The 17393-nt window shown below is 39.7% G+C and overlaps 1 protein-coding gene across 2 annotated transcripts in view; it reads left to right on the forward strand.

Moving 5' to 3' along the window:
• The first annotated feature begins 281 nt into the window (after window positions 1–281).
• The window catches only part of LOC146811787 (zymogen granule membrane protein 16-like), a 47992-nt gene continuing 30880 nt past the window's right edge, over window positions 282–17393 (forward strand). The window contains exons 1-3 of one of the 2 annotated variants that reach the window (XM_085618774.1): window positions 324–383; window positions 3272–3436; window positions 3824–3879. In XM_085618774.1, the coding sequence (XP_085474900.1) occupies window positions 3825–3879 (55 nt within the window). In that variant the 5' untranslated portion in view covers window positions 324–383; window positions 3272–3436; window position 3824. Of the gene's footprint in view, window positions 384–3271; window positions 3437–3823; window positions 3880–17393 lie in introns of both variants that reach the window. The other variant, XM_085618773.1, reaches the window with a different exon arrangement.

Here is a 17393-nt window from a genome sequence, read left to right on the forward strand (position 1 = left end):
AAATATTTGTGCAATTATGTTCTCATCATTTCTCTCTTCATTTAAACCCATCAATGGCTGTCCTGCCCTCCGCCCTACAGCGTCTCCATGCTATAAACTGCTCAGATCCTGTGGGTGAGGCCCAGCTCTCCTGTTGGCCACTACCCAAGGGACATAGTAGAATCAGGTTCCAATGAAACTCCCCATTGTCCTCCCAGGAAGTGGTTCCGAGCACCGAAGAGTGGCCTGGGTACACATATGGCATCTTCTGATAAGCATCTGTTTACCAGGCAGACTTCAAAGCAGGCAGCCTGGATAAAAGGGGGGACGGAGGAACAGAAATAGACAGAAGCAAACCCACCCCTGGCATCTCTACCAGAAGCGTGAAGATCCTCCAGCATCAGGTAAAACAGATGCCTCGTTTATCCACTTCAGTATGGCAGGATTATTATTACCATTTTCACCACGATATATGAACCCGTTGACCGCAGGACGGGGATACTGGACTCCATTAATTCGACGCATCATGCCTGGCATAAATTACTGTAATTGCAGGCGGGGGCCCTGTTGTACTCTCCGGTTATGCCACTGGAGTGAACCCTATGGTTGGCTCCATGCAGGGATAAAGAGGTGGTTTGAGCGTTGCAGTCATTGAATGTACTAACTGTGGGAGACCTATTTCAGGACGTTACGGCGAAGACATGGGAGGACGTGGGGGGCTCAGCCGTTGACAGCACTCAGCTGCAGAGATTTCAGTTTCATAGAGTGCGGAGGGCTCTACGGGACGTACTGGGGGATGACCTGCAGGAACTGCCTGATATACTGGAACTGTCTTACATCATTAAAGCTAAGTCGCCTCACAAGGTGGTTTCCAACGTTTATAAATTGGCAATGTCTCACAGAGCCAATCACTATACGAAAGCTATGCTAGCCTGGCAACTGGACTTACAACTGGAGATAGATGACTCTATGTGGTCCTATTGTTGTATCAGTACACGGCGTATATCGTTGCACGGCAGGCATAGGCTTGTCCACTTCAAGTACTTGAACAGAGTGTACTACACCCCAGAGAGACTATTTAGATACGGACTGCGGGAAAACCCGGCTTGCGACAGGTGCCATGCCCATACTGCAGACTTTGTCCACCTTGCCTGGCATTGCCCGGAGGTGTACCAATATTGGGAGTCGATCTTTCTGGAACTGGGGAGGGTGGTGGGCACGGAGCTTACTCCGGATCCGGCCCTGGCCCTCCTGGGGTATTCTAAAAAGCTTCCTAAGGAGGTCCGCAGACTGGTGGACATGGGTCTACTTGTAGCGAAACTACGGGTTGCTAAGTGCTGTTTGAAAGGCCTTGTACCTACATTGATGCAATGGTCACATGACATGCTTTACTGCAGTACCCAAACTGAGAACTTTAGAGAATTACTTCCCCCCAGGAGCAGACCCAAGAACTTCTGGGGATTATATACTACATATCTGCTTCCCAAAAATGTAGCCCCGGGTGGGAAGACCCCCACCACTCCTGACGCTAATAACCACGCTCCTGGCACTTGATTTTCTGCTGACAGGATACTCTGTGTGACACTCCCCTGGGCACCTTGCTGATGGAAGAGTTCTGCACCCGGAACTTCTGACAGGTCTAGTGGGAGGGAGGCTTGGTCTGACCACAATCAATAAGAATGATATCCCACCTTCTCGACACCAGTGCATGTCTCTGACCTTAGTATGCTGTTCACGGGTATTGCTTTATGATGATTACTGTAAGCTATGAATGTTTTTTCCAATTGATGTTTTATGGTGCACCACGACCACTACGAACGAATAACCTTAAGTTATCTATGGTTCCGGTACGCTGCCTGCCCCCTGGGTTGTTGGCTCTTTAGCTGTGTATACTATTGTGAATTAACAAGCTGCCGGCCCCACGGGTTGTAGACAAGAGGCTGTGTTGAAATGAGACTTATTTTCAATAAGCAGTTTACAAAATAAAAAAAAAAATTATTACCAGTTTCAGCTGTCCTTAACGAAGCTTTCTGAGAGATCATAAATCCACTGAGCTTGCTGAGTTTTCTGAACTCTCACCCGTACTCGAAGCTCCCGAAAGCCCTCTCCCTGTTAGAGGGCTGAAGGTGAATTACAGGAGGAGCACTCCCACGTTCAAATGTCGAACTTTGCCAAAGTAGTCCACTCACTCAGGACAGGGTGCAGTTAAATCAAAGTGATTTATTCGGCAAATTATAGTGGGGGTGAGCGGGCTACTTTGGCGAAGTTCGGTATATATATTATTTTGTATGATAAATTGATAATGAAATGTTTTAGATTTTTTAATATTATTAATTAGCTTAAGTTTAAAGATAAATGAAATTTTAAATAAAAAAATTACAATTATTTGAATTAAAACAAAAACACCCCTTTTTAATTACATTGACTAAACATTAATTAAATATTAAAATGCTAGTGATGGTGTTATTTTATGAGGTTGAGAAAATAATATTGATAAGTTACATCAATATGTTTTAACTATTTAATTTTTTATTAAACATTTCATTTGGTGGGTTAATGTGCTGCAACATTTTAGTGCATCAGTTGTAGTGTAATAATATATTTTTTTCATTTTGAATTTACTTTCTAATATTTGTAATATACCCAAAAATGTATAAAATTTATTATTTTTTCCTGCACTCTCTCTTCGGAAGCTCTATGCCCCAGTGGCCGAGAACACTGTCTTTGTGTGAAAACTTACTAGTAGTAATTTTACACTAGTAAATTATGTTTTTAATGTCACCAACCACTGAACTGAGGGTCCGGAGATATGCAAGTCTACATTCAGGTGTTAATCTACTCTTAGAAATGGCGAATAGCAAAAAAGTGTAGACTTTCACCTAGCTGTAGTAGAAAATCTAGACATGAGTAATCCTAAACATTTGTACTTACCATAGTGAATCAGGCCTAAAGCATCTTCCATCACCCACTCTCCTAATTAATGGGCAACATCAGGCGAGATAGCACTAATTACCACATACCATAAAGAAAGTGCAAAAAGTTGCTTATTAGGACAGGTCTGCAAACCAAACAATAAATTCCAAAACAGTAACAATGAAAAACTTGCCTCACTAATACATGATCCTATCATTCCTCCCACTCTTACATCTCCCCAACCCCAAACACTCGCCCCAAAAACAACTCCTATCAACCAGCCACCTTCATTCATCCATCCACGTACTCATCCACTCAAATTGCTCACACTTCCCCTAATTCTCAACCTTCTAACCCTGCCCACCTTCTTTCATCACAGGTCCTGATGCCTCTCACTTACGCTCCCACCTGCAGCCTCCACCCTGAGCTGGACAGACCACATCATGGCTACTCAACCCAGCCCAAATAGTGGCTCCTCATCTCCCTCCAGCCTGTGACCTATCCTACCCGGACAAACTTACTTCCAGTCGTGATCCTACCAAAGGTGACCTAAATAAATAAACCTACTGCCCTAAAAATCAACATTAAGAAGGTAGGATAAAGACAAACACCTCTAACCAGTCTGCCAGGAAAAAGCAGGAGAAAGGAGAAAAGTGCCAGACATCATCTAATAAGCCCTATAACCCCTTTCAAGTCCCGCCACAGTCTAATACCCACCCATCACCAATCCCCCTAACAAGGGCCAGCATCAATCGCCCCAAGAGTCTGGGGGAGGATGCCACATTTGCTTTCACGTCCCCCCAGGTGCACCATTTTTACTTTTACTGGCAATCTGGCATGTATGGTATATTGGCAGCCTAGGCAGGGTACTGGAGCCACTGTGCTGTCGAAATGTCCCAGGTCTAACTTTGGGTCCTTCTTGTCTCCACAGAATGTACGCGCTCGTGGCCTTCGCCCTGCTCATGTCTCCAGTACTATCTTCTGAGAGTAAGTATACGGGTTTCCTCTTTACTGTCCTAGCCGTTGGGAGGAAGGGGTTTAGTCGACGTGGGCAGCCCAGCATCTCTGAGACTGTCGCACACATCACAGAGCCAACATCCCGGGGCAAATAGTAGCATAGGGTTCTGAATATGTACATTTCCACTGAGTTATACTGCAGTTAGTTCTGGTTTTCATCCTGTTTCTTAGTGACCCCAGTTTTAGCAAACGGGGAGCAGAGGCCTCGGATCACGCAGTGAACTTGTAGACACTGAATCACCAATAATGGAAAAGCTATTCCATTCAAAGGCCAGTAGTAAACTAGCTATTGATTGCCTGTTTATTGTGTAGTTTTTGAGCTAGTTCGCAACAAACTATCTCACAATAGTGTCACTTTCAGACTCTGCTTTTGCTCCGGAAGTACACGTGCATCTAGGTGCTCTGACGAGGTCTCTCCCCCATCCTGCCAACCTTTGCCCTGATTTATTATCAAATCAGTCTTATGGTCTGTGTAGTGCACCACCCTGCAGCAGGGAAGTAATAGCAAAGCCAATAGGCCTGGCTTTTTCTTTGGTGATGTGTTCAACAATAAAAACTGGGCAACATTGTGTGCATTGTCCTTTCGTGTATTAAAAATGGAGGTGCACTCTATTCTTCTTCTATATTATAGTACAGAACAGCTAATCTAAGGGTGCTAGACTACCGTGGTGTGTTGACAACACACATTGCTTAAACAGTGTAGAATACAGGAAAGAACCTGAATGTAGTGTGCACTGTTCCCAATGAACAAAGGTTCTAAAACTTCTTTTGACTTATGCTTTGTAATACAACAATTATACCATCAAAATACGGTTTTTGTTCAATGGGTTTATTATTATACCATTTCTCAAATTAACATCAATTTAAATATAATCAAATGAACATGATAGATACTAAAACATTTAAACATTTAAGTTCTCATTGAATAACTGCATTCTATACATTCCAAATAATTTCCAAAAGAATTATAGTACAATTCAAAGTTTGAAATCACATTGAATATTTCGCTCAATACAAGATTCTTGAGAAGCCTCGTGGTTCTTAGAAAGCCCAATGCATTTCGGGGCGAGCTTCAGTAAGCAAAACATATTTCCACCATGTTTTACTGGCAATGTAATTTTTTAAAATTCATATATCTTTAGAGAAAGGAGGGAAAACCATTGTCCAAGAATATCATGCTCGTGGAAAAAAGAGGGTAGTATTAGAGGTGCAAGAATATAAGTGCAAATCGAGATGTTGCCCAAACGATACCGGAAATATAAACATGCTGTGGCAGAGACTTTAAGATGTGGTAGTCACTATGGTGTGTTATAAAGGAAACCCAAAAAATAAATAAAATCCAAAGTGGTTGTTGGTGAATATATTATGTACCTGCAAAATATCAGTGTAGCCTCTGGTATTTGAGGCTGCGATGAGTAATTCAAAATAAGAAAGAGACCTGTATAAAAGAAAATGGGGATACAAAGACTGAACCTGGTGGAAGACCTGTTGACATTATCTAAATAATGATTACCTCTATTAACACCTTGAAACGAATATATACAGGTATGCGCACTCACCGGATTTACCGGTTGATGCTGGTATACCGAGATATTGTTGAAACGAGTAAAATTTTAGAGAAGTGCTGGTTGTTGGATAAATTTGTCGAATCTGTTGAATGAAAAGGAGTAATGCTTAGTAGTGAGTTGTTGGTTTAATACCAACTAAAAAAAGGAACAAAGTGGTGAGTGTACCGATAAAAGTTCTTACCGTTGAAATTGGTTACGTGGAATATCTCACGGAATAGCGGTCTTCAGAATAACGCTGTCAGAGCGAGCAAGCGACACAAACATGTCCGTCCACGTTCTTAAAAACTAGAAACAGGACTGGCGAAATGAATGTAGTCGCGCACGATTGCTGCTAAGGATTATGGACAATGTATTTCGAGTTGAAGCCATGATGGATTACATGGAGATCAGAATAAAAGGAATTGGTGGCGAAAATGATTGCAAAAATAATCGCACATGCCATTTAATAAACAGTGTAGGCAATGTGTTCCTAGAGTGTAAACGGAACAACGAAACACGAGTAGAATTTCGTGAAGGTATTAAAACGGATATCGAGGTATCAAGGAAAAAATGATCGGATACCTCGTGATAGAAACGGGACACTCTAACACAGGAAAGTGAATAGTGAATAGTAGTAAATACCAGGTGAATATGAATTCATATTAAAATTTAAATAAATAATGAGTTAGTCAAGAAGAAAGACCCGTGAAAAAAAGGAAAAATAGGACGACATCAGAAATATTCCTAGTATAGTCCCTTAAATAATTTTGTTACAGGTAACATGACATTTCCATTTTATCATTGAGACCCTTCGGGGACAAAGTTTGTAGAAAATCGATCCAAAATATTTCCCTTTGCAACAATCTTTTGTTATTATCATCTCCTTCATATTTAGTGACTGTTTCCACTATCTGAGCTCTGAGTTGTGTTATATTGTGTTTGGCCCCTGCCCAATGTATATCTACGTTAGAAGTCTTGTTCCCTGTCGGTATGGTGCTTTTAAGTTCTGATAAACGGACTCTGAATTTGCATGCTGTTTTACCGATATAAGCTTTTCCACATGGACATTTTAGGCAGTAAATTATGTTTGTAGTGTTACAATCTGATGTGTGCCTCAGATTAATATTTTGACCAGTTACAGGGTGTTTGAGTAAGTTACCAGTAATTATATTATTACAATGTGTGCAATTATTGCATTTGGTAGTCCCCTTTGGATGCTGTATGGTTGATAGTCTGACCGGTGTATTTATTAGTTCTTGTAAATTTCTGCCTCTGGTATAAGAAAATGTTGGTTTGTCATTGAAAATTCCATTAAAATCAGGTTCATTTTGTAGTAATTCCCACCTGTTGTTGCTAATTTTCTTGATTGGTTAGAACAATAGTTTTAATATTCTTTTGACTGTAGAATAACGATTCACGGTCCTTGTCTTTTAGCCTTTCAATACACTTGTCAATTATTTGGGAAGGATATCCTCTTTCTTCAAATCGTTGTTTGTAATGTTGAATTTTCGTAGTTGTTGTTTCCGGTTCTGAACATATTCGTTTAATTATTAGAAATTGGGAATATGGTAAATTAGAAATGAGGTCTCTTGGATGAAAGCTTGAAAATTGTAAAGTGCTGTTTCTGTCGCTTGGTTTCATAAAGATCTCTGTAATCAATTTATGTTTTGTTAAATCTTTATTTATTAGAACATCCAGAAAGTTTACCTGATTGTTGCTGATGGTGTATGTAAATTTAATTCTGGGATTTCTGGTGTTTAATTCATAAATCAGATTCTCTAATTGAGTAAGCGGTTGTGACTCTATTAAAAATATGTCATCTATATACCAACTGTATTGTACTAAGCCTTTTGTCCAATTCTCATCTGTAAGGATGTAATCATTTTCAAATTTTGACATGAAAATATTAGCGTATGTTGGGGCGCCAGAAAAACCAATAGATGTTCCGGTGAGTTGGCCAAAAAACAAATTATCCTGCCACAAAAAATAACTATTGTGAAGACAAAAAAATAAGAGTTTGAGTAAAAATACTAACGAACAAGCATCAGATATATATGCTTTAATACAGGAGGTGAAACTAACAGACACACATGGAGGATCCACTGTCCAGCAACTTAAACAATAAGAATATTTGACACGTAGGCAACTCAATCAGAGACTCCACACATCAACTCTAGTACAATATCACAGAGCTAAGCGAATACCTCGAGGTTTATGTTTATCCATTCGTCCGATGCTGTTTAGATTCCATCTCAATCCAAAGTTCACGGATAAATGGTTCTCTATCTTAAATAAATGTTCGCTTGATTTAATATTACTGATCATACAGGAACTATCAAGAACTATTAGAGAACTAGATGAAGAAATCTTCAATTTAAAAAATGAATTGGAAAAGAGAATGGTATCTGAAACTTGGACAGCCACCCTTGAAGAACTCAACCAAAAATTGGATCGGTATAGCCAGGAATTACAAGAAGGAAAAATCAGGAAATATCGCAGAGACACTATAGACTACAAGCTAAATGAAGTTTATACATGGGCAGAAATTTATGCAAGAAGACGTTTTGACAATAAAAACCGAACACTTCTTCGGAAGAAAGTGTGGCCACAGACCAGGATACATCAATAAACCGTCCACCAGTTTCTAAATTTTCACAAACATCTATAGGACCTACAACCATATCCATAATATCAGGTGATCTACAGATTCCCTCAACTTCTAACGCTCCTTTTTTGTCCCAAGCCCCGGATGAGGGACAACCACCATTAACAAGTCCATCGTTACCAACAGGAACAGTCCAAAAACCAGGAGAGGACAAGGCGGGCAAAACTCTATGCAGTGGCAAAAGCGTAGTTTAATAATTAACATTTCACCTACAGTTTTAACCAAACAACAGATAAAGACATTAAATAAAGGCATGTCATTTGTACCTACTACTAGGACCACAAGATTAGACACAGATATTGCAATTTTCAAATTTATGAGAAAACTTTGTTTACGCCATTACTCTATCAACATCATGCAACTCCCAGAAACTGAAGATGATACCGCAAATAAATTCAGACCCAAAAGCAATTATCAGGCTCCTGTCTCACACAAAATTTTGGATACCTTTGAAAATATAGTAAAACATGATTGTTTAAGATTGAACTATGGAAAAACTAAAATCAGTAACTTAACGGAACATGAGAAACACACTGTTCTTTCAATAGCCAACAACAAAGGACTAACATTGAAACCAGCGGATAAAGGTGGCTCTCTCATTGTCATGAACATGTCCTATTACACTAAAAAAGTTAATGATCGTGTCATGGATATTTCCACGTATCTCCCATTGGATAATGATCCAACAAATACCTTACAGAGACTACTTCAAGAAATTTTGGATAAGGCAGAAGAAAATGGCACGATTAATTCACAATTGGAATCTTATCTCACCACACATAATCCAAGAAGACCTAAGATCTACATGATACCGAAGATACATAAACATCATACAGACCCTCCATTCCTTCCCATTGTTTCAGGCTGCAGTTCAATCTTTGATCCTTTGGGAAGATTTTTGGACCATTTTTTCCAAATTTTTGTACAAGGCACATACACAAAAGATACCACTGATTTCTTACGTAAATTGGAAACTATTGCGCCTTTTTTTCAAGATAATTGGACACTTTGCACGATTGACGTGACCGCACTCTACACCTCCATAGCCCACGCAGAAGGAATAGAAGCAACAGAATGGGCATTCTTGAAAATGGATTTACCAGAACAATTCAGCGTATTTTTACTCAAACTCTTCTTTTTTTGTCTTCACAATAGTTATTTTTTGTGGCAGGATAATTTTTTTGGGGGCAACTCACCGGAACATCCATGGGTTTTTCTGGCACCCCAAAATACGCTAATATTTTCATGTCAAAATTTGAAAATGATTACATCCTTACAGATGAGAATTGGACAAAAGGCTTAGTACAATACAGTTGGTATATAGATGACATATTTTTAATATGGTCACAACCGCTTACTCAACTAGAGAATCTGATTTATGAATTAAACACCAGAAATCCCAGAATTAAATTCACACACACCATTAGCAACAATCAGGTAAACTTTTTGGATGTTCTAATAAAAAAAGATTTAACAAAACATAAATTGATTACAGAGATCTTTATGAAACCAACCGACAGAAACAACACTTTACAATTTTCAAGCTTTCATCCAAGAGGCCTCATTTCTAATTTACTATATTCCCAATTTCTAAGAATTAAACGAATATGTTCAGAACTGGAAACAACAACTACGAAAATTCAACTTTACAAACAACGATTTGAAGAAAGAGGATATCCTTCCCAAATAATTGACAAATGTATTGAAAGGCTAAAAGACAAGGACCGTGAATCGTTATTCTACAGTCAAAAGAATATTAAAACGAACACACCCACTTTTGTATCAAAATACTCTACTTCTTCTAACCAAATCAAGAAAATTATCAACAACAGGTGGGAATTACTACAAAATGAACCTGATTTTAATGGAATTTTCAACGACAAACCAACATTTTCTTATACCCGAGGCAGAAATTTACAAGAACTAATAAATACACCGGTCAGACTATCAACCATACAGCATCCAAAGGGGACTACCAAATGCAATAATTGCACACATTGTAATAATATAATTACTGGTAACTTACTCACACACCCTGTAACTGGTCAAAATATTAAACTGAGGCACACATCAGATTGTAACACTACAAACATAATTTACTGCCTAAAATGTCCATGTGGCAAAGCTTATATAGGTATAACGGCATGCAAATTCAGAGTCCGTTTATCAGAACATAAAAGCACCATACGCACAGGGAACAAGACTTATAGCGTAGCTATACATTGGGCAGAGGCCAAACACAATATAACACAACTCAGAGCTCAGATAGTGGAAACAGTCCCTAAATATGAAGGAGTTGATAATAACAAAAGATGGTTGCAAAGGGAAATATTTTGGATCGATTTTCTACAAACTTTGTCCCCGAAGAGTCTCAATGAGAAAATGGAAATGTCATGTTACCTGTAACAAAATTATTTAAGGGACTATACTAGGAATATTTCTGATGTTGTCCTATTTTTCCTTTTTTTCACGGGTCTTTCTTCTTGACTAACCCAATATTTATTTCAATTTTAATATTAATTCATATTCACCTGGTATCTTTACTGCTATTCACTTTCCTGTGTTAGAGTGTCCTGTTTCTATCACGAGGTATCCAATCATTTTTTCCTTGACACCTCGATATCCGTTTTAATACCTTCATGAAATTCTACTCGTGTTTTGTTGTTCCGTTTACACTCTCGGAACACATTGCCTACACTGTTTATTAAATAGCATGTGCGATTATTTTTGCAATCGCTTTCCCCACCAATTCCTTTTATTCTGATCTCCATGTAATCCATCACGGCTTCAACTCGAAATACATTGCCCATAATCCTTAGCAGCTATCGTGCGCGACTACGTTCATTTCGCCAGTCCTGTTTCTAGTTTTAAGAACGCGGACGCACATGTTTGTATCGCTTGCTCGCTCTGACAGAGTTATTATGAAGACCGCTATTCCGTGAGATATTCCACGTAACCAATTTCAACGGTAAGAACTTTTATTGGTTCATTCACCACTTTTTTCCTTTTTATAGTTGGTATTAAACCAACAAGCTCACTACTAAGCATTACTCCTTTTTATTCAACAGATTCGACAAATTTATCCAACAACCGGGACTCCTCTAAAATTATACTAGTTTCAACAATATCTCAGTATACCAGCATCAACCGGTAATTCCGGTGAGTGCGCATACTTGTATATATTCGTTTCACGGTGTTAATAGAGGTAATCATTTTTTAGATAATGTCAAAAGGCCGTCCACCAGGTTCAGCCTTTGTACCCCCATTTTCTTTTATACAGGTCTCTTTCTTGTTTTGAATTATTCATCGCAGCCTCAAATACCGGAGGCTACACTGATATTTTGCAGGTACATATATTCACCAACAGCCACTTGGGATTTTATTTATTTTTTGGTTTCCTTTATAACACACCATAGTGACTAACACATCTTAAAGTCTCTGACACAGCATGTTTATATTTCCGGTATCGTTTGGGCAACATCTCGATTTGCACTTAAATTCTAGCACCTCTAATACTACCCTTTTTTTCCCACGAGCATGATATTCTTGCACAATGGTTTTTCCTCCTTTCTCTAAAGATATATGAATTTTCAAAAATTACATTGCCAGTAAATCATGGTGTAAATATGTTTTGCTTACAGAAGCTCACCCCTGAAGAAGGGGCCATCGAGTCCCGAATTGCATTGGGTTTTCTAAGAACCATGGGGCTTCTCAAGAATCTTGTATTGAGCGAAATATTCAATGTGATTTCAAACTTTGAATTGTACTATAATTCTTTTGGAAATTATTTGGAATGTATAGAATGCAGTTATTCAATGAAAACTTAAATGTTTAAATGTTTGAGTATCTATCATGTTCATTTGATTATATTTAAATTGATGTTAATTTGAGAAATGGTTTAATAACAAACCCATCAAACAAAAACCTTATTTTGATGGTATAATTGTTGTATTACAACGCATAAGTCAAAAGAAGTTTTAGAACCTTTGTTCATTAGAAACAGTGCACACTACATTCAGGTTCTTTCCTGTATTCTACATTGTCCTTACATGCCATAGAAAAAAACCACAATAACTAAGCAGTTTTCTGGGCTAAAACAATGTGCAAGCGATGACTAGGGTTCCTTTCCTAAACAGGTGGCATTATCAGAGGTCAGCTACACCCTCAAAGAAGCGTGTTATGAAAAATCGTCAGAGAAAGTTGCATTGTAAGTGTGTACTTGAAAGTTGTGCATAGACTAGTATTCCTGTTAGATAGTTTTGCCAAAGGTCAGCATGTGTGCCTGCTTGCCTTGGCCTTTTGATTAAAAAAAAGCTGCAACTCAACAACATGTTATCATGTAAGCAAAGTTAAACAAATGAAATGGTGATTAGTGAGTAGCATTCTGTTTTAAGTCTAATTCATCCAAACAGCATTCATTCCCTAAACCAAAAGTTCATAAAACATCAATTAAAGTGGCACTGTGCCAAAAAAGTAAGTACTTCAGAGAACACACTGATTTAACCCCTTCAGTGCCACGCCCTTTCCCCCTCCTGTGCCGGGCGTTTCATTAGTGGGTGGGGTTCATGACGAGATAGTCTCGTCATGGGCACAGCGTGACCGTGCTCCATGACGAGACTATCTCGTCATGGGCACAGAAGAGGTTAAATCTACTGAAAGTCTACATGAGCCCCATCACTAAAGTCCACTGGGAACACAAATGGGAAATCAAGACATCCATGAAAAGCCACGGACTTGATAGAGAGATCATCCATAAATCGTGAAACCATGAAAACACCTGTTCAAATTAAAGGCTGAAGTGGGCTGAACCAAAGCCCAGTCTCTCTCCCTATTTCTTAGAGTGTTTTGAAGGATTGATGACATGAGGGCACCTAAACAGACAAAGCTAATAGACGTTAATAGACATAGGGAAACAAACACCAAGGCCAGATTGGAACTATATGAAAATAATGAGACAGTCGATAGGACCACTGACATTGAAAGCAGATTGTGAGGGGTCCTTGCTCAATCAGTCATAGACCATAATAGATATTGAGATCATGAGTTGACCATCTTGGAAAAGTGCTGTTTCAGATGAACTGAGCACAACTCTGTCTCCACAGGGGAGGCAGGAGCAGAGAACCAAATGTGGATGGTGCCTTGTCTATTTTTTTTAGAGCAAAATGCATCCTCACATCAAAAAGTAGCACAAGAACACATTTCGTTAAAATATAACACAGAATTACTTACTTACATTTGTGAAATTTTGCTTACTTCTGCCAAAATTTTGTAAAATTTTACAAAAGCAAATTATACAAATCTGGCACACCCCTAAATGAAAGAACACTTTCAAATAACCTGACAATACAAGTTATAGGTTGTATGTACAAAGAGGCATTCATGAAATATTCCAGTATGTTTATGGTGTGCTTGACTCAGGTTTAAATTAATCTAAAAAAGCATAGATTATACACACATTCCACACACAATGTAGCTATGCAGTTTTACTTTGGGCTCTTGACATTTTTCAAGCTGTATCTAGCTTCCTCCCTCATTTCTACTTTCCATCTCTTTTCACATTTCCATCTTGCCCCTGCCATGTTGATTTTCCATATAAAGAACAATTGATGGACAAAATGCTGCACAATGTCATACATTCACCCCAGTACAGATCTGGGCCTACATCCATAATTTTTTTGCTCCCCATTCCATTCCAGTTCAGACCCAGCCATAGGCAAATCAGTCTTGACCCTGTTCCCCATGGGAACTGTCCAGCCCGAACTGCCAGGCCAGGCCCAGATCTCTGTACTGGGGTGAATGTATGACATTGTTCTGCATTCTGTCCATCAGTTGTTCTGTTTGCATTTGTCACCCCTAGTGTGATGGGTATGCCCAGACATGGGTCCTGTGCTCTCCATGCCACTGCAGTTAGGCTAGCCTGGTTGATGAGGGGTGAAACCCGAAACCGGTCCTAGGATTCTTGTTTCCAGTTAAGTGAGGACCTGGCCTAGCAGTTTGGGCTGGACTGTTCCTATAGGGACCAGGGTCTAGACTGATTTGCATATGGCTGGGTTCAAGCTGGAATGGCATGAGGAGCAATTAAACGATGGATTTAGGCCCAGATCTTTGTACTGAGGTGAATGTATGGCATAGTTCTGCATTCTGTCCATCAGTTGTTCTTTTTGCATGTAGATTTTATAGCATATATCATGACTGAATATTTACTTGGAGGATTCAGAGTAGGGATATTAAAGCTTACAAAGAACTCATACTCTAAGTCATTAGACACAGGTCTTTCCCTAAAACTAGACTGGTATTATAGGTTAGAAACTAGAGTTTCCACTTATGCCCAGACATATGCCTTTTACGGTCACTTTCCTTGGACGGCAATAATGATGAGAATGTCATAAAAAGCATTATCAATGTCGAGGTTGAAATGCAAACAGGTGAATCATGAAATACCAGACATAGCAAGAAAATCTCACCATTTCACCAAGACAGGAGTCTCCTACCAGTTGATAATGAGCTACTGGTAGCTTACTGACATCCTGTCAGTAGCTCGTGGCTAAGAGAGGGCAGAGAACTCTGCTCCTCCAGTGGAGCGTGCAGAGTTTTGCCTACTCCGCCCTCTGCTGAGAACACAGAGTTTAGGCAAAACACCGACTCCTCAGTGGAGCCAGCCCCCCCGACAAGAAAAGCCTCCCTGCCTCCACCCCCCTTAATAAAAAATATTAAAACACAAATTTAAAAAGAAAAAAGGCACCTACCTGTACTGTGGCATCTCCAGGTTGCCCTCCTCCTCGTGGTGGTCCTTCTCCCGCAAATCCCTATGTCCGACTTACGTCTTGCGAGAACCGCGCACTTACCTACATGGTCAGCAAGCTAAACCATGTAGGGCGTGTGGTTGGACAGGTGTTGTCTTTATTTTGGGATCCTATGTGGGTAGTTTTTCCTGTTGTTGGTGATGACCACTGAGATGCGGCTACCAAGGTATGAAACGTAGTAGTGTGGTGGATGAGAAGGTGTGATAGGCAGATGTGCAGTTTATGGTTTTTAATAAGCTGGCAGCTTTGAACTGCAATTGTAGTCTTTTTAGCTGGTTACTGAAGATGTCAGGAGCACACAATTTGTTGAAGAAGGAATCTGGGACTAATACCAGGCTCTCTGGTTTCATATTGTGCATTGTAGACACTAAGTGGGTATCCCTTTAGCATTACTCAATGAAGCTGGACGTTGCTGTGCCCTTAGTAGCTCACAATGATTTTCGGAGATCAGAAGTAGCTCTCACTACAGGTTGGAAACGTTTACATCAAGAAATACCTGTTAAAATATCTGCTTAAAATAAAACATTGACCTACACATTTTTTGTCCCCACATGTAAGTTTGTCATCTTCTGAAAAAAACACATATTTTGTTCTCAATGCCAACTTTTCCTTTTGGTTGAATAAACTCAAGTCCCCCAAAATCATTTAGATTTGTAATGTATCTTTTGTCACCAAAACAAGATTTTCAATTTTAGGAAATCCATTATTCTGTCCCAAATACTATTTTATCATTGTCAGACGTACTCACATGCACTACTGCCCCAATTGGATGGAATGTGATTCTCACTCCCAATGGTGATGGAATGTTTTTAAGAGTGGTGGTGCTGGCCAGCAACATCAATGTGCTAAAGATATAGGGTTGTGAAACACTCAAATGCTATTTAAACAGCAAGTGAACTTAATGAGGGGGTGGGGTGGGGTGTTGTGTGAGGTCTAACAATGCATTGTGGAGCATATGTGAACAAATATAAGACTAAAATGAGGAAAGGAGGTTACTGTCCTGAAATTTGCACTTAGATTGGGCCTCCAACTTGTGAGAAAATATCACACTTTTTCCAGCACAACCTTTGTCAGAGTCAACCTGGCAGAATTTGTATGTGAAAATACCAGACAGTCTGAATTTTGCAGCTCGAAACAGGGGTAAATGTGTCAATACCATGTTATCACTCATTATAAGGGGTAGACCTCAGGATGGGTAGGTAACAGCACATCTGCAGAACCATAGCTTTATTCACTCTGATCCGTGTTACCTTCTCCATACCGTCGGTCTCATAATGAGCCACAGAGTGTTTCAATGTTGCTGTTTTGAAAGGTTAGTTTGTAAAACATGCAGATGTTTTTATTTACATTTGCTCTAAAGCATTGGCTTATGGCTGCCATCTCCTTTAACACTCTCTAGTACTCCAGTGTACTCCAGTGCAGAAAGGGTCAAGTTACAAAATGGCTTCACTTTTGAGGCCAAAAATGTGGTAAAAGGATTATCAGCAGATGATCAGAAGAAGCCATCTGACGTGTGACAATCTGCCTTTAAAACAGCAAACAGCAAAAAATGCTGCAGCACAAACATGCAAACGTCTTTTTACTGTTAATTTTCAAAGTGAACTTCAAGGTTATGTGCGGGTGTTGCTGCACACCCCGCAGCCCTAGATACAGAGCCACTATCCATTCCCATGCATCAAGGTCACATGTTATGGGTGCCCATAACATGTTAGTGATGGGCATCAATTGCCAGAAAGGCTCACTTGGTGCCAGGCTGTGCATAAGAAGCAATGACATACCAGTGATAACTGCTTCCTTTCTGTCTTTGCCCCATTCAATGTTCTCTTTTTTCTGTTTCACTATCCTTTCATGTTTATTATCTTACTCTTATCACCTTGCTTTTTCTCTACTTTCTTCTTGCTTTCTTGGCTCTTACGCTGTGTGCCTCCATGCAGGATCCTGTCGCACCATCTTCCTGTAAGGTTGTGCAGGGCTTCCTTCTCTCTCACTTATTGCAGGCTTATCTTGCATGGTTTCTCTCTGTCTAGGTTCTTACCAGGGTTCCCTTACTCTAGAATTTTACAGGTTTTCCCTCTCTCTCGGTGTTGGCAATGATTTCCTGGCAAAGTTTCTGTCACTCTTAGTTCTTGCCGGGTTTCTTACTCTAGGTTCTGTCAGGACTTTCCTGTCTCTACATTTTTGCATGTTTTCCCTCTCTCTCTCGGTTATTTCAGAGCTACCCTCTCATGGTCTACTTCACTCTTGGTTCTTGCAGGGTTTCCCCTCTTCCTAGGTTCTGGCAGGGCTTCCCTCTCTCTAGGTTCTTGCATGTTTTCTTTTCTCTGGGTTGTTGCAGGGCTACCCTCACAAATTTCCATAGTGTGCATACTACGTGCGATTCGCCCCCCCACAGAACAACAAACCCTTCCCCAAAAAATCCTGTTACATAGAGGCTGTACACTGACTATTGTTGATGTTCCACAGCGTAGA

The sequence above is a fragment of the Triturus cristatus genome, chromosome 7, assembly GCF_964204655.1.
Source record: "Triturus cristatus chromosome 7, aTriCri1.1, whole genome shotgun sequence".
NCBI classification, from domain to species: Eukaryota; Metazoa; Chordata; class Amphibia; order Caudata; family Salamandridae; genus Triturus; species Triturus cristatus.